At 34.5% G+C, this 18898-nt stretch overlaps 1 protein-coding gene across 2 annotated transcripts in view; it reads left to right on the forward strand.

Annotated features, from left to right (window-relative positions):
• Positions 1-18898, forward strand: part of PGAP1 (post-GPI attachment to proteins inositol deacylase 1) — a 94420-nt gene that overhangs the window by 23920 nt on the left and 51602 nt on the right. For both annotated transcript variants that reach the window (XM_060622765.3, XM_060622766.3), the window contains exons 4-10: positions 5415-5586; positions 8820-8977; positions 12129-12181; positions 12985-13051; positions 16328-16433; positions 17114-17169; positions 18568-18651. In XM_060622765.3, the coding sequence (XP_060478748.1) occupies positions 5415-5586; positions 8820-8977; positions 12129-12181; positions 12985-13051; positions 16328-16433; positions 17114-17169; positions 18568-18651 (696 nt within the window). The remainder of the gene's footprint in view (positions 1-5414; positions 5587-8819; positions 8978-12128; positions 12182-12984; positions 13052-16327; positions 16434-17113; positions 17170-18567; positions 18652-18898) is intronic.

Below are 18898 nucleotides of genomic sequence, written 5' to 3' on the forward strand. Positions count from 1 at the left end.
TGGTTAGAAGAAATACTGTAGTCTTAAATGCTTATGTTAGAAAAGAACAAGGTTTAAAAACAGTGATCCAACCTTTCAACTTAAACTATAGAAAGAACAAAGTAAAACTCAAAGTAAAAGGAAGGAAACAATAGGGAGTAGAAGTCAAGGAAACAGAAAATAGACAAAGGGGGAAAAATTATACCAATGGCTCATTCTTCTAAGAGATCTAAGAATTGGTAAACCCTTATCTAGACTGATGAAAAAAAAAGAATACAAATTAACAATACTGGGAATGAAAGAAGGGACATCTCTACAGAGCCTACAGATAGTAAGAAGCTATTAAAGGATTATTATGAACAACATTACACCAATAAATTTGACAACTTGGTTGAAATTCTCAAATCTCTTGAAACAAATTACAAAACAGACACAAGAGAAAGAATCTCTGACTAGCCCTATATGTTTAACATTTTTTATATTTGTAACTAACAATCTTACTGCCAAGAAAACCCTAGAGTTAAATGACTTCAGTGGTAAAATCCATGACACATTTAAGAAAGAAATAATCCCATCTCATACAAGCTGAGAAAATAGAGGAAGAGATAATACTTATAGTTCATTTTAAGAAACATGCAAACCTTATCAAAATCAGACATTAATATTGTTTGGAAAAAAAATAGAGAGTATTCCTCATGAACATAGATGTAAGATTCTCAACAAAAAATTAGGCTATCAAATCCAGCAATATTTTAAACTATAATATGACTAGATAGGATTTATCCCAAGAATGCAAAGTTGGTTTAATATTTAAGTATCAATCAGTGTAATTCACCATAGGATCATCTTAATAGATGAAGAAAATCATTTGGTTACATTCAGTACCCATTCATGATTTAAGGAAAACCCACAAAATTCAGTGCATTAGGAACAGATGCAAACTTTCTCAACCCAAGGAAATTAAGTATTATGCATTACAGGAGGAAACAAGCTATTAGGTTAAGAACTATTTCTGTATCTGATAAAGGTGTTTATTGGATGAGATAAATAAGATGTGATCACAAGATGATACAAATATACAGAAACATTTAAAGATGATACAAATATACAGAAACATTTAAAGGAATTTACAGAGAATTATAATTCATGAGTGAATTTAACAATTTCTCAGGGCAAATGGTCAGTATTCAAAAATCACAACAAATGGAAGGGGAAATTTCGAAGTGCATTTTCAATAATATAAAAATACAATTCTTATGGATAAATTTAATGAGAGATATACAATATCTGTACACTGCAAACTGTAAAACTTGCTGAGGGAAAGGAATCCAAATAAATGAACCAACTTTAAGGATTAGAAGACTTAAAATTAAGAGATAAATTCTCTCCAAATTAAGCAGTAGAGTTAATGCAATACAAATGAAAATACCAGGAGGTGTTTTTGTAAAAATTTACAAACTTATGTGGAAATGCAAAGTACCCAAAAAAGCCAAACTGTCTTGAAAAAGAACAATGTTGGAGAACTTGCACTGCCTAATTTGAAGACTTAACTATATAGCTATAGTAAAATTCAAGCAGTATGATATTCTTATGCATCTTGAGAATGAAATTTAGACTTCATGGTTCTTTGCGTTAGCCAGCATTTTTTTTTTTTTCTTTTTCTTTTTTTATTTATTTATTTATTTTTTTTAAAATTTTTTTTTTCAACGTTTTTTATTTTTATTCTTGGGACAGAGAGAGACAGAGCATGAACGGGGGAGGGGCAGAGAGAGAGGGAGACACAGAATCGGAAACAGGCTCCAGGCTCCGAGCCATCAGCCCAGAGCCTGACGCGGGGCTCGAACTCACAGACCGTGAGATCGTGACCTGGCTGAAGTCGGACGCTTAACCGACTGCGCCACCCAGGCGCCCCTAGCCAGCATTTTAAAGTTACTTCAATAGCAAGTGTTTTTTAAACTTAAATCTGTACTGGATAATGTAGGAGGAGACAAGCGAAATTAGGTTGCAGGACCTTTTAAGTATTTGATATATATTGGGTAAGATAAATATGTTTTTACAGAATGAGATTTATCTCCATAAATGTCATTCACAATAAATAAGTGTATCTTTAATGTGCTATGCTAGGTAGTTTTTCCCTTCTGTATTTTTGTTTTCATATTTTCCCTAATGACTACACATTAAATTTATAATAGAGCTAATAAACTCGATTTTAAATTGAGGCTTTTAGAACATAAGATTCGTTTTACAACCAGGTACTGTAGGAGTTCGAGACAACCGAATTTTGTTGAATGGACAGGATTTGAGTGTGAGAAAGTGAGAGGACATTACACATGGAGGAAACCTCATTTATTCAGCACCTGAATCTACATGCAGTTATAGCAGTGAATAAAACAGAAATCCAAGCCCTCATGGACCATATGTTCTAGTCAGGAGAGGCAGATAATAAACATAAATAATAAAAATATATACTATCTTACAGAGTGATAAATGCCAAAAAGTAAAATAAAACAGGAAAGGGACATAGGGAGCAAAGGGTAGAGGACTACAATTACAAATAAGGGTCCCCAGCAAAGATCTCTATTGAGAAGCAGACAGTTTATTATAAATTAGAGGGCATGAGGGTATTTAGGAGGAAAGTATTTCAGATAGAGGAAACAAGTAAAATATATGAGGCCAGCACATGTGAGCTGTATTAGAAGAAAAACAGGGAGACTGGTATGGCTGGAGTAGATAGAATAAGTTAATAAAGGAAAATTTGGCAGGGGGAGACAAATGATAGAGCCTTGTAGGCAATTTTAAGAATATTACCTTTTATTTGAAATGATAGGGAAAGACACTGCTGAGATTTTTGAGCAAAGGAGTGACATGTCCTGATTTAGGTTTTAATGATATTATTCTGTGGATGGTTTCAAGGATAAATGAAGGGATGTGAGAGAAGTAAAGAGACCAGTTAGGGGCTCATTGCAGTAATTCAGGCATGAATAATGGTGGCTTAAATCAAGTTGGTAACATTGGAGGTGATAAGAAATAGATTGGTATAAATCTTGAAGGAAACAAGATTTGCTGGCAGATCAGATATGGAGGGGCAGTGTGAAACAAAAAGAGTTGAGAATGACCCAGAGTTTTTGGCTGAACAACTAGAAGGATTGAAATGCTGTTATCTAAGATGGGGGAAAATGTAAGAAGAATATATTTGGAGGAGATTAATAATTTAGTTTCAGACAGGTTTGATTTAAGATGCATGTTAGATATCCCAAGTATAGTTAGGATGCGATTGGATTTTAAGTTTAGAGTTCAAGAGAAAGAGGTCCAGTCTGGAGATAATAACTTGAAGCTTGCCAGTATATGGATGTATTTAAAGCCATGAGATTGGATGAGATCACTATGGAGTCAAGATATGAAAGAAGAGACCTAAGGACTGAGGCCTGAGTCACTACCTTATTGAGATGGGGGGTGGGGTGCCTGGGTTGGTTAAGCATCTGACTTTAGCTCAGGTAATGATCTGTTCATGAGTTCAAGTCCTGTTCTGGGCTCTGTGCTGACAGCTAGGAGCCTGGAGCCTGCTTTGGATTCTGTGTCTCCCTCTCTCTGCCTCTTTCCTGCTCACACTCTGTCTCTGTCTCTCTCTCAAAAATAAAGTAAACATTAAAAAAAAAAAAAAAACATGGGGGAGATGAGAAGGAAACAGCAGGAGACTAAAAAGAAGTAGCCAGTGAGGTAAGAGGAGAACCAGGATAATATGTTGTCAAGGAATCCGAACAAATCATTTCAAAGAGGAAGAAGTGATCTATGTCAAATCCTGTTGATAGTTCATATAAGATGAGGATTGAGAATTGGCCATTAGATTCCTTGGTGACTTGATAATTTTGGAGGAGTGTTGAAGTGAAAGTGTGATTGGAGTGGGTGTAAGAGTGTATGGAAGTTGAGAAATTGGAGACAGCAAGTACTGTATAGGCAGTTGATTTTAGTGAGTTACACTATAGAGATGTGGAGAAAGATGTGCTCACTAAGGGTAAAGTTGGTGTCAAAAGAGTAGTTTTTATTTTTTAAGGGAGAATAATATATTTTTATACTAGCAAGAATGATCTGGTAGAGAGTGAGAAACAACAATGCAAGAAAAAAGTGAGTAGAATTGCTGGAGTGATGTACTTGAGAAGGCAGAAGGGGATGGGTTTCAGAGCACAAATGGAGAGTTTGGCTTTTTTTTAAGATCAGCTCTGTGTTGGGAATCACCAAGACCATCCCCAGGCTTGATAATTGTCCAGAAGGATTCATAGGATTCAGCATGTACTTGTACTCATGGTTATGATTTATTACAATGAAAGGATACAAAGCAAAATCAATAAAGAAAAGGTGCATGGGGTGAAGTCCAGAGGAAGCCAGGTACAAGCCTCCAAATGTCCTTAAAGGGGAGTAACACTGGATCCATTTAATTCATACAGCAATGAATTGTGATGTGTGAAGTGTTGTCTGTGAGAGAAGCTCATGAGAAGTTCAGTGCCCATAGTATTTACTGGGGGCTGGTCATGTAAAGACCCTGTGTCTAGCGTGTACTAAAATCGCAACCAGAAGGACAGCAGGTATGCAGTATAAACTGTATTATTTGCAAAACAGTTTCAGCATAGTGAGCCATTCTTCCATTTAGGAAATTATGGGAAAATCCAGGAATCTAAGGTTCCAGACTGTATCCCAGAATCAACTTATATGCAGTCCATTATAAGGATAACAGTCTCAGGCTTACTGTGTTAATTCTTTTCTGTAAAAAGCCCAATTTATTCATAGTTATGAGAGAAGGCATAGATGAAGGATTAGTGTGGGGAGTGATAAGCAAAAGTTTGGCAGTGAAACTAAGGATACTATATGGAGACAAAAGATTTTTGTAAAAGCAATGCTTATTTTAAAAATAAAATATGTAATTGTCAGTGAATAAATATTTTGGAATGCTGGTTTCTTTTTCAACCCAGGTGCACAATAGAGAAGTAATTTGATAAGATATATCAATAGGATGAGGTATCATATTGTTATGGCAACCATAATTGTTCTGAATTTTTGTGATGTTTTCAGTTTCAAATAAATGATCTGACTTCTATGCTATAAAATCTAATATTTTGGAATAAACCAAATATAATTACACCTTTTACATCCAATGTAACAAATGGTAAGACATGATATGGTAGACGAAGAGTTCTGATTTTGGTTCAGAAAACCAAAGCATAGCCGTTAAAAATATTAGGCAGGATACAAAATGGTAGCATATACCAGTTATAAGTAAATGAAAATATATTTCTGTATCTTATGCAAGTTTATGTAAGTAGTTTAATTTTCTTTTTTTCTATAAAATTGCTCATATAGAGAGGTAAGTATTTGGAATTTTTGTTATGATAAGCCTTCATTATGCCTTGGTGATTTTTTTTTTTTTTTTTTTTTTTTAATAGGGTCAAGAATTTGCTCCAAAAAGTGTGGCAATAATTGGTCACTCTATGGGTGGCCTTGTTGCAAGAGCATTGCTTACATTGAAAAATTTTAAACAAGATCTGATAAATCTTCTTATTACACAAGCTACACCTCATGTTGCTCCTGTGTTGCCATTGGATCGTTTCATAACAGGTAAGTACTATTAGATAAACACTAACTGACCTCCTCATTATTGTTTAGGATTAAACAAATCCTTGCTCTTACTTTCTTTAGAGTGTGCTGTAGATTTATCCATGTGTGAAGCAGCTCAGTTTCAAATTAACACCTCCATTTCTGAGCATCTTTCTTTGTGACTTTCAGCTTAGGCTAATAATTGGAATTTTTGTTTTCTCTGTCAGTAGCATCTTACTGTGGAGAACACGTATCTTATAATCCCTAGACACTTGGGCTTCAGTTTAGTTACTCTTGGAGATGACTCTGTCTCTTAAAGTATGTTTGTTAAACTTCCTGTGTTTTGTTAACTCTTACAGTATTCTATTCAAAATAAGCTTATATTTTAAGTAAAACAGTAGAAATGCCTTGTTTTAAAATAAATAGGTCACCATGTAAATTTTAAATAAATTTTTAAACAAATTTAGAATTTGCGATAGAATTCCTTATTACTATACTTTGCTATATTTTGGGTGTTGTATTAAGGACTTTACATGATGTATTATTATTTCACTTGAGACTTAGAGCAGTCCTGTGAGATAGGTACCATTATTATCTGCATGTTCAAAGAATAGTCTAGTATTGGGGTGCCTGGGTGGCCCAGTTGGTTGAGAATCTGACTCTTGATTTCGGCTAAGGTTATGATCTCACAGTCAGGAGATCGAGCCCTGTGTCCAGCTGTGCTGGGCATGGGGCCTGCTTAGGATTCTCTCTCTCTCTTTCTCTACCTCTCCCCCACTCATGCTTTCTCTCTCAAGGTAAATAAATAAATATTTTTAAAAAAAGTGTTATCTTCACTGTTTATTGAAATGTTATATGACAGAAGAAAGTCTTTGAAAAAGAATTCTTTTTCCTGAGCAGTAAATTTATACCACTTCTTACCTTATCGAAATTTGCATTATCTTAATTGTGATAAAAATGAGAAATATACCTTAGTGACTCCAAACCAAAGTACCCATTTTAACATAATATTGCCAAGGGGTAATTTATTTGCTGGAATATCTGGTGCAACAGTACCTACAGTGAAGTTTAATTTTTTCCCTTATTACATTTAAAACTTTGCTTATAGAAATCTTTCAGTATAAATTTTTAGTTTTAATGAAGTTGCTTAAATTTGCTTTATTAATTCTAATAATTACAAATGACCTATAGGTTTAGAAAAAGATTCAAAGGCATAGACTAGTCATAATACTTGTCATCACAATTGAGAACTTTTTTATTACATTTTATGTTGATGAGCCATGTATGTTAAGTTAGAATTACTCAGAATACATCTTAAAAAACTCTTTGAGGAAAGAGCTTTCAAAAGAGTCCAATTTTACTGTTTTGGAAGGCTACTGATGATCTGTCTCTGAAAGGTTCAGGCTGAAAGTAATTCTTAATGTTAGGTGCCTTTCCAGTAATTAGCAACCCTCTTTCTTATTTATTCTGTATTTATTTCATATTTCATTAAGCCAAAATTAGAATGAAAAAACAGAAGTTCTAGGGGTGGCGGATTTTTTAGGAGGTTTTTAGGAGACCCATATGACCTCCAGAAGTGCATTCCCTGTTTATACTTGATGGAAATACTGCCCTTCAATAGGGGAATGGAAGCTGTGCACTGGGCTCTGCACTTTAGGGGTCCCTGCCCTGGCACTGCCATTCACCACAAGGCGAGGAGTATATAGGCCAAGCAGCTTCCCTGTTTGCAGCTGTGCCTTTACTTTTGGACCATGATCCAGGTAACCCCACCTCCAGGCTTTTCCATGGCCTGTGTGGGCCTCTTACCTGGATCTGTTCTGAGGGCAGGTATATAAACTTGAGTTGGGGCTAAGGGATGGCTCTGCATGAGGTACAAATAGAGCTTGGGTATCCTTCATCCTTGTAATGCAGGATGAAATTGAGATGGGAAGACAGGATAGTACAGTGATGGGTTAGAGATCTGCTCTTCCTATGCTGTCATCATCTAGTGTCCATCTCTGAGATGTCCTAGAACTTGTTATTTGAACTTGGTCTTCCAGGTTATTTGGAAGATGTATATTTGTCAAGATAGGCAGAGATAATTGATTTAACAGTTTGTTAGCTGGAATTTTTACTGTTAAATATTTAGACATATATAGACATATAGCATGTGTTCCTTGGTCCTCTTGTCCTAGGACCTGCAGATGTTAGGAATGGGTCTGCTTAGTCATATTCTAATTAAATATTGCTGAGATCTTTAATGGGAGAAGTTTGCTGTTCCAAAATGTTTGAAGCCCTCAATAGGATCAAATGCCAGGGTAAAAACACATTAAGTTCTGATAATCAGAAAGGAAAGGAGAACTCCCCTGCCCTGGCCTCAAATCTTTGACACTGTATTGTTTTCATCTTCCATAGATAAAGTGGAAAAATTGCAGATTCTTCCCTTTGAGCTACTTGTTACTTACACTAAATGAGTTACTTTTTTTTTGTTTTAAGTTTATTTATTTATTTTGAGAGAGAGGAGAGGGAAAGAGGACACACAAGTAGGGAGTAGGGGAGGGGCAGAGAGAGAGAGAGGGAGAGAGAATCCCAAGCAGGCTCCACCTTGTCAGCACGGACCCCGATGTGAGCTTCAGTCTCACAAACCGTGAGATCATGACCTGAGCCAAAATTAAGAGTCACACACGCAACCAACTGAGCCACCCAGGAGCACCCTGAGTAGAACCTTCTTAACCCTTAGAGTTTTCCATAGCAGCATCGAGTCTCAAGACTAAAATGATTGTTGTTTTCCTGATTGTATTTTAATCACTTAAATAGTACTTTGTATAGTGGTAACTGGCCACAGTAGAGAGCTGCTAAGCTCTCATACTGCCATGATTAGGAAGATCTACAATTTTTTTAGCATAGTGAACTTTATCTTTGGTAGAATTTTAGGGGTTTCTCCTTATTACACTGTGTGGCTTATGGTGTAGCAGCATCTTTGTGGGATGTAGAGACCTGTTTGTGTATGGACTTGACAAAACTAATGAAGTTTGAATATCTTTTTTCTTTACTGAGACCTTTAGTAACTCTTAGTATTTGTACTCTGATTTAATGGGAAAATAGACCATGTATAAAGATACTGACTACTCAAAAATGAGAAATGTGAATAACATTGTTTGTAGGCAATTCAGTATGGCTTAAACAGAAATTCAGTTTAGTATTAGTATCATAGATACTTTATTGTTGCAGGGAATGACTACTAATTTTTAATATGTGTCTTTATTTCCTACCAGATTTTTATATGACTGTAAACAACTATTGGATTCTAAATGCTAGACACATAAATTTAACCACACTTTCTGTAGCTGGAGGATTCCGGGATTACCAAGTTCGTTCAGGACTGACTTTTCTTCCAAAATTAAGCCATCATACCAGTGCCTTATCTGTTGTGGTAATCTTTTTTTAAGATTCTACTGAAATAGTAACAGGATGGATACAATGGGGTATGAAAGGAAAAATATGTACTTGCTTGAAAATGACTACTGAGTTGGTGTAGTTCTGTGTGTGTGTGTGTGTGTGCACGTTTGTGTGTGAGAGACAGAATATGAAAAAATGAATATGTTGGGAAGGCAGAGGCATAGTGCTTATGTCCACAGAAAGTGAAAAGGACCTTAGAAAGCTTGTGAAAATGACTTATTTATGAAGGTGACTCGTAAGAATAATTGTTTCTTGTTCAAAATAAGTATCTACTCATTGATGAGTTTTAACCATAAGAATTTATGTACTGAAGTCCAAGGGCCCCTTGTTACATCTGAGTGGTGTGCTATTTATAATGGAAGTCGAATATCAAGCATATCACATACTTACGAGTGTTGAACTTGAATAAAGGTTTACCAATTTTATTATTTTTATTATTTTTTTTAACGTTTATTTTTGAGAGAGAGAGACAGTGTGAGTAGGGGAGGGGCAGAGAGAGAGGGAAACACAGAATCTGAAACAGGATCCAGGCTCTGAGCTGTCAGCACAGAGCCTTATGCGGGGCCTGAACCCATGAACTGTGAGATCATGACCTGAGCTGAAGTCAGATGCATAACTGACTGAGCCACTCAGGCGCTCTAAGGTTTACCAATTTTAAAATTAAAAAAGTAGCTTTGATAGTATAACAGAACCCTGATTGATTAATTTGCTAATTATTCTCCCCTGCTAGGACATCAAGTATTTGGTCTTTAACTGGGATACATAGCCTCTGTAAAGTGAGTTCAAGTTTTCTTTTAGGATTTATATTATTTCTTATATTTTTTACCTTGAAGTCTTCAGTTATCATCTTAACTTTTTAACTCTACACAGTGTGTAGATATTGTATGTAGTATGTATACATGTGTATACTACACATCATTTCCAAATATAACTTAATTTCTTTTTTTAAATAATTTTTTTGGGGCGCCTGGGTGGCTCAGTCGGTTGAGCGGCCGACTTCGGCTCATGTCATGATCTCACGGTCCGTGAGTTCAAGCCCCGCGTCAGGCTCTGTGCTGACAGCTCGGAGCCTGGAGCCTGTTTCGCATTCTGTGTCTCCCTCTCTCTGACCCTCCTCCATTCATGCTCTGTCTCTCTCTGTCTCAAAAATAAATAAATGTTAAAAAAAAAAAATTAAAAAAAAATAATTTTTTTAAGTTTATTTATTTTGAGAGAGTGAGAGAATGCACTCGGGGTTGGGGCAGAGAGAGGGAGAGAGAATCCCAAGTAGCCTCAGTGCTGTTAGTGTAGAGCCCAATGCAGGGCTCAAACTCATGAACCTTGAATTCATGATCTGAGCTAAAATCAAGAGTCAGACACCTAATCGACTGAGCCACCTAGGTGCCCCATATAACTTAATTTCTAAAAAAATCCATAGAGTTCTTTTTGCTTTTTAAGAGATGGTGCTTTGTTTCATGGTTGTTCTCTTCATACATAACTCCCTTGCTCAGTTCATCTATTGCCCCACCTTAGGTTACTGTTCATTTATTGAACAAGTATTACTGAATACTTGCCACACATAAAACAAAAATTATTAAGCCATTCTGCAATTACCCACCATTTTCTTATTACTGGAGGAGTTGTGATATAACCATATAATAGCTTTGCAACTAAATTGGAAAATCTCTCAGACCTCATTATTAGTATGAATCTTGTTATTTGGTGTTGAATATTTTGGGCAGATATTTGCTTGAAGTCCTCAAAACATGAAATATCAACTCTTTAGTAAAACACAAATATATATATAATTGGATGTCTTATTTCCTAGACTTGGTTGGGGCATGATGCTCTATTGGTGTCCTTTCCTCCAGCTTATCTTTTAAAGAACTTTGGTTTCTTTAAGTGTGTGTGTGTGTGTGTGTGTCCGTGTCCCTCTTTTCTGATGCATTGATAATTTGTTGTTTGAGGAGCTTGTAATTCTGTATCTCTGATGAAAATATTTTGTCTCTAAATGGAATTTTCTCAAAGCTGGTTATTGTCAGAATTTTATTTAGTATTTTAGCCCCTAAATAGTTTATAGTCTTTTATATATCTGCATGTATGTTTACTTTAAAAAACAATTCTTAAGTAACAATTTTTTAATGATTATCTCAAGAATAGTTAATTGACATTTACATCCATTGGAACTAGAAAAATTAAGTTAGAGACCTCGATTGTATTAGTAAAGTAGGCTGAAATGCTGTGATATACACTCACACAGAACTAGCACTTAAACACTATACAAGTTTACATTTTACTCCTATAACTGCCCTAAATATGTATTTAAGTTGGTGGATGGTTTTTGAAGGAGTCCCATTAAGGGACCCAGGCTAACAGTAAACAACCCTTTCTTGAATGCAGAGAGACACTGTGAAAAATAATAATCAGATTTACTTAATGTTTCCCCATTGTATGTAAGATGCTATTCACAGGGAAGGAAGTCATTACCTGGTATGAAAAGGAGTCTAGTTCTTGAAGGGGGTACTGTGCCATTGTCAGGAAGTTTTCTTCAAATAGTTATATTTTTTAGGAGCCTTTTGCTATTCTGTCTCTAACTAGTAATACATATCCTAATCTAGGGATTTTTTTCAAAATAAGTAACCTTGGGCCCTACTTGTAAGAGTCTGATTTAATAGTTTTGGAATTGTGGTCAGGCATGTTAATTTTGAAAAATCTCCCCAGGTCTGGGTATTTCTTAAGCACACCTGATTAAAAAGTAACATCTTAGGCTTTATCAAAGGATAGTCAGAACTACAACTACTAAAATAATTGTGATTTATTAAAGAATCATAAACAGCCTCTTAATAGAGTAATAGAGTTAGAGTTAGACATTAAACTTCAGTAAGGAATCTGTGGATACTTAAATAATTTTTAAAGGGTAATTTAAGCTTGACTAAGGAGTAATGACAATGATTTTATGCAGGGACTACCTTAATATTTTTGGATCACCTTTTATAATAATGCATCATTTAAATATGTTTATGCATCATAAAGTAGTGAAACTAATGTTACGTGTTTCTAAATATTAGCTTCTGTGAATTTCAGACCTTTTGGAGAATAACAAATGTGCTTTTCTTAAGTTGGACTTTTTTTTCCTGTCCTTTTAGAGTTCAGCAGTGCCTAAGACCTGGGTCTCAACAGACCACCTCTCCATTGTGTGGTAAGTTAATATAACTTATTTTGGTGATTTGTGGTGCTCCTTTTTTCTCTTCAGTGCATTGATTAGAACTTTATTCACAAATAATGATATGGGAGAAAGATTGACTAAAGTACCAACTCTAACCTTGGTTTTTGTCTCAGTATGACCAAGGTTCCTTTGGCAGCCTGTAAAATCATTTCTTGAAGAACCAATAGCATCAGTCTCAAGCTAGACTCAAATATCAAAATTTTCGAGTTTGTCATAGTTCAGCAAAATTAAAGGTATTTGCGATAAGACCACTGAGCTCTTGGCCAGTCACCAAACTCAGGAACTTGATTAATGTAGGATTGACTATTCTAGAATAGTACATGGAAAGCCAAGTAGGAGTTAGATTTATCCTTTATATAAATAGATTATGAGTAAGAAATATGTAGACCCTAGTTATCTTCTCTCTCTGTGATTTGGCTTAAAGATTCTTTTTTCACTTTCCTCTGGCTGTGTAGTCTATGGTGTCTGAAAGAAGCACAACAGTTTAGGCATAGAAAGATGGGGCAGATATTGTCTATAGCTGGGGTAGACAAGGAGACTCAGGGAAAACAGAAGGACCCTGATAGTTCCACTGTCAAACATCCAGGAAGATTTAATTTGCTTTATTTTTATGTTTCAACTTTAAGATATATACTTAATAATAATGATTTGTTAAATACTTTTAGAGTTTAGAGCAGTAAAGGAAACCCAGATATTTCATTAAATACTAGAATTGTGCATGTTTGTATCAAAAGTATACTTTTAAAGAACATTTCATTTGTAACTTTATTCTTTAGGTGTAAGCAATTGCAATTGACTACAATTCGAGCATTCTTTGATCTTATTGATGCTGATACTAAACAAGTATGTATTTTTAAAATTAAATATTACTTCAGTAAAGTAAAAGCTTTTGTAACAGCAGGGCAGGATTTAATACATTTTTTTTTACTTTCATAAAAGTAGATGCCTTATGTTATATAACTAATTAGTTTCAAAATAGAAATATCTTTATTTGTATCTGATAATACTTTGATCACTATGATTACCTTTCTGATAAGAGAAGTTATTCCTATCATTGAATTCACTGAATAACCCACTCTGGCCAAAACTTAAATTATGTACTTCTAGAAGTTGAATCTTTTCTGTAATGAGATTTCACTTATAAACTCTCTAGGCTAGTGATTTGCCAAGTTGTTCAATTAGCAGGACACCTGGAAGTCCTAGTGCCCTTTATAGTATTGCTCTTTCATCTCTTTCTTGTCTGCCAGCAGATATATAGTAGTGGGCACCAAGGATTCCAGCAAAATTCAGGGAATGAACTTACATATTTTTCTGTGAATTGGGAACATACTGCTGTTTTTCATCTTAAGCAGCTCTTTTTTTAACCTCAGGTCATCTTGGAGTCTTTCACTGTTTTATAGAAACATGTTTTGAGAACTATGGTTGTGGCTTCTCCTTTTGGAGAAGAAGTTCCTTGTGTATTAGGTAGTTTTCTTCATTATGACAAAGTATTCAGCTCAGATATTTTTGGATTCTTTCTCTTGAAGGCTCCAATTCTTTGAGAGACTAGCATGTGTGGCTCTTTATCAGTAGATCTCTAGGTAATGCTTTCCTTATTGTGTTTAGAACTTTGCTCTTTTGCTTTCTCTGTTGGAAGTGGGGGGGTAGCGTTTGTGTTTTTTCCTTAACCCTTCAGAAAGCTGCAGAACTACTAGTAGATGAGATGCTTACCTCTCTCCTGAAGAATGCAATAAAAGAGGGACCCCCCCCCCAAAAAGGGAGACCCAGATTGTTGTGTTTTACTACATTTTAAGCCACAAAATACCATATTCAAGTTAGTATATTTATTAAAGTAAATCAGCTTTATAGTATTAACACTGAATTGGTCATGGAATGTAAACATTTTTTAGTTTTCAACCTTGTTTTAATTGTGAGTCTTAACTATGGTCAGTGTCTTTTAGTTTGTTTGAGAGAGTGCAGCTAGATATAATAATAGAATCCCTTGAAATTGCAAGACCAGGTTGTATTTGGAATGACATTTGGTAGTCTTAGGGAAAAAAACCATTTCAGCCCATGAAGGACAATAATAGACAGGTTTAATCCTTAAAAATTGTGCATAGATCTATTTTTTAATTGAAGTATAGTTGACACACTGCATAAAACTAAGTTTAATAAATCTTGTTTTCCATTAAGTCCTGAGATGAGAAAATTTTAATACTAGTATGTAATATGTTATAATTCTGGATAGATAAGTATTTTACAGACACATTTTTAAGAGACAAATGAGAAATTTTTGATAACTAATATTGCTAAGAATCAAAATTTGAAACTGAGTTCTATTTCACAAACTCACTATATATAATAGACTGGACTTAATATTAGACAATTAAAAAGTTAGGATATGATTGCTACCTTTCTTTAGTTCCAAACATGTGGTACGAAGAAATCAGAATTAGAGAATAATTTCTGATGGTTATCATAAAAGACCTAGCTCAGGTGCGCTTGGGTGGCTCAGTCGGTTAAGCATCCTAATTTAGCTCAAGCCATGATCTCACAGTCTGGGAGTTCGAGCCCCATGTTGGGCTCTGTGCTGACAGCTCAGAGCCTGGAGCTTGCTTTGTATTCTGTGTCTCCCTCTGTCTCTGCCCCTCCTCGGCTCACGCCCTGTCTCTTTCTGTCTCTCTCTCAAAAATAAATAAACATTAAAAAAATTAAAAAAAATAAAAGACATAGCTAAAAACTTATGAATGGATGGATTCCCCAGAGTGAGTAAGGATGGGAGAGTCCTGTCTTAACTAAAATTTTTGGCAAAAAGACCTATTACTTTTAATGTTTGCAAACAGATGTGGCTGCTTAAAAAAAAAAAAAAAAGTCAGAATTAGTTTTATATTAGATTGAGTTGATTAAAGTCTTGAGTTTGCATCAATGAAGATAAAATTTCAGTGTCCTCTATTGTAGTTATATGATATCTGAAGAACTATATTCTATTTTATATATTGTATCATAAGGAGGACATTAACAAACTTGAGTTTATCCAGGGAAGGCAGTCAGGGTGGTGAGGGTTTGAAATAATTCTGTGAAAAATAGTTGATGTGTTTTTTTTTTTTTTTTGAAATTGTTTAATCTGTAAAATGTTTTATTGGTCTTCAGTTTCTTGAAGGGCTGGCCTCTAACTTCATATAGCAAAGTAACAAGGAGTCAGATTTGGCAGACCATTCTCCATAAGAATTGTTGAAATCGGGTTGTACTAGCTTCCACAAGAGCAAGTTAGAAATAAATGTTCAAGCAAAAGGTGACTTCCTAAGGGATTGAAAAGATTTACTAGACATGGGTCCTCACTGTCGTTTCTTTTTCATCCTCTCACTATGTTACTGAGAAAATCGCTTACCTGTCAGAGCCTCAGTGCTTAAATTAGAGAATTAAATAGTGGTAGATTCTAAATGGATTTTATACCCAGTACTTTTTTTTTCTTTAAGGGAGAAACTGGTATAAAGTTGTAGATATTTACTGTGCTATGGTATTTTAAAACAGGCAATAAAAAAAATCCTATTTTCTCTCATTTTCATTTCATGAAAGAAAGGACATTTAGACACAATGAAAGTAAGTAGGACAAAGTAGAGGAAAGTAGTTTCTAAGGAAGTGCAGTTGGCAATTCATATTTTCTCTAATGACCAGTGAATTATTTGTTGTGGGATTGGCACTGGCCTGAGTTTGGAATCAGTGTGTTGGAATCACTAGTAGGGTGGATCTCTTAAGTTCTCATCTGACTCTATACACCTTTGTATATTTTATTCTTAACTGTTACTTAAGAGGTACTGTTGCGTAATGATTAATGTCATGGGTTCTGGAGCCAGACTGCCTGGGTTTGAATCCTGACCCAGACTCTGAATAGGAATGTGACCTTGGGCAAGTTCCTTAATTTCTGCCTGCTTTTGGTTTCTTTGTAAAAATGCAAATGTAAAGGTTATTATCTCCTAGAGCTCTTGCGATGCTTAAATGAGTTAATAACATATTAAGTACTTAGAACATGCCTGACCCAGAGTAAATAACTCTTGGTTCTTATTGTTATTATTTGAAGCAAAGTTTTATCGAACTATCACAATGGATACAAAAAGATGCAGAATGTATCCTTCTTTCTAGATAACTCAAAATCCCAAGAAGAAATTGTCAGTTTTGAATCACCACTTTATAAGACATCCAGCAAAACACTTTGAGGAAAATCCAGCAATAATTTCTGACTTAACAGGTTGGTGGTAATAACATGTTTTTATTTTAAATCAAGTTTTGATTATTATTTTTAGGTAAATTTATTATTAGCAGACAAAGTCTTTGAAACTTTGGTATTTCAGGTACTGTAATTCTGTTATATCTTATTAATTTTTCTGTGATAGTTTCTGATGAGGTTCTTGGTTAAGGAAGGGAAGAGTAGAAAAACAGTTTATAAGATGTGGCTGATAAAAATTTTGTCCTCAAAATAACATGACAAGTAGAAAAAACTTAAAGATAGAGTTAAATGTCTCTATTCTCCTGACAGTCCCATAAAATAATTAATCTTTACTTAGGTTTTCAGTATCAGTCATTTTTCAGTCTTCTTTTAGTGTAACAGCGTATCTTTTGCTGTTAACATATTACCTGTCATACTCAGTTTGGAAAATGAAATAATTTATTTCCTTTTTATTGATACTTTCTTAGAGTTAAAGACACCAGATAAATTTAAGATGCTTTCCTTGATGTGAATGCTAGTTACTAATGAGCATATAGATAACATCTTACTGGATTTTTTATTTTAAAATAGCCATTGTTCAGGAAACCCTGTTTTTCAAATCCTGCTGTAATTGAGAAGTAGTTCAAAAAAAGAAGTATATTTCATGAGCATTCAGTAAAAGAAATTGTTTAATGTTTCAAAATTAATTTCCTTTACCTTAGGGACATCTATGTGGGTTCCAGTAAAAGTGTCCAAATGGACCTATGTGGCTTATAATGTAAGTATACCATCAATGGATTTTTTTTACTTTTTCTCAAAAACATTTTACTATTTATCTTTAAAAGTTAAAGACTCTTTTAAAAAGATAACTATATATCATTTTCCCACATTAAAACAATTTAATGAAAATTCCTTAATATCTAGTTAGTGTTATCCACTATCCATATCCACAGTTATCCACTTTTATCATAATTGTCAAATTTTTTCTCAGTTTGTTTAAATGAGAGTACAAGTGTCCACTTATTGTCATTTGTTGATATGTCTCTTATTCCTCTTTTAATCTCTCATACTTCCTCTACCCCATTCTTTCCTTGCAGCTTATTTGTTGAAAAAACAAGTCATTCGTCCTCTGGAGTTTCACAGTCTTGATTTTGCTGATTGCATTCCCCTATATGCATTCCCTTATATTCCTCATTGCATGCCATTTATATATTCCTTTGTCTACTCTTCTGGTGACTTAGTTTGTGGATCAGATTCAATTGCTTGATCAGAGTCAGCTTTTGTTTTGGCTACTCTTTTTTTGTGATGTTAGCAGCTATTGATGAAGAATGCCTAGAGTCATTAATTCATTTAGGCGGATGCAAAAATGGTGGCACTCTAATTTGATTATTTTTTCTTTATTAAGTGGAGCACTGTATTGGGAAATTTCTCATCTAAATTTATCAGAAGTGGAACATAATCACAAAAGGAAAAAATTAAAATTGCCTGTATCTTTGGGTTATATTTACTGGTTTTCAGAATAGCTAGTTGGCTCACAAGCCTCCTCCATCAGTAATCGTAAATGGTTTGGGGGACTTTTTCTTCTAGTATTATTATGAACTCATACTTCAAACATGTTTGCACTTCCATCTAAACTATTAAAGTAGTTCTGTCTTTGACCAGTGGAAGGCATTTCAAGTTAGGCTTCTGAATCTTTTTGGTAAAGCTTTTCTTTAGTTGTCTTTGATAGTTTATTCCCTATCTAGTATGAGAAGATATTTGAGCTCATTTTGCACATTTCCTGCCGCGTACTTTGAATCAGCTTTTTCTCTAAGGAGCTCTTAATATTATTTGGTGTCTAAAAACCATAATTTGGGCACTAGAGATGTTTATGGCTAGTGGGTTAGCATTTCTAGGCCTTTTCAGTGGACAGAGTTAAGAAATGTATTTTATCTTGATCATAAGGCCAAAACCTCAACCCAAACAATATTTCCAGGAAAAATTCGGGACTACAGGGTACTTGATACCCCTGTCTTATATCTGTCTTACATCTTCCCACTCCTAGAATATTGGTTCTTAACAATACCAAGAATGATAAAACTAGAATAATTACTCATTGCTTTATCTGGATATTTGAATGATGAATTTATCTACTCTCTTAATAGTTTTATTATGTTTTCCCTTTTTTGTTTTTTAGGAATCTGATAAGATATATTTTACATTTCCTCTTGCAAATCATAGAAAAATCTACACTCATGTATATTGTCAGAGCACCATGCTGGTAAGATGATTGGCACATCTTATGTAAATTTAAAAAGTTAGGTTTTTAAAGATTTGACTAATATCTAATAGATATCCTCTAGCTATGAGCTATTAATCAACTCTAATAAGTTGAAAAATATTTGTCTGGAACGGAGTTTTGATTAAAAAATATTAATCATTGTTCCTTTCACTGATAATTTACTACGAAATTATACTCTTGGTTCTAGTTCAGGTCTTTCACATTGTTTTTCTGCCTTACTTTCACT

Source organism: Panthera onca, chromosome C1 (assembly GCF_046562875.1).
Source record: "Panthera onca isolate mPanOnc1 chromosome C1, mPanOnc1 haplotype 2, whole genome shotgun sequence".
NCBI classification, from domain to species: domain Eukaryota; kingdom Metazoa; phylum Chordata; class Mammalia; order Carnivora; family Felidae; genus Panthera; species Panthera onca.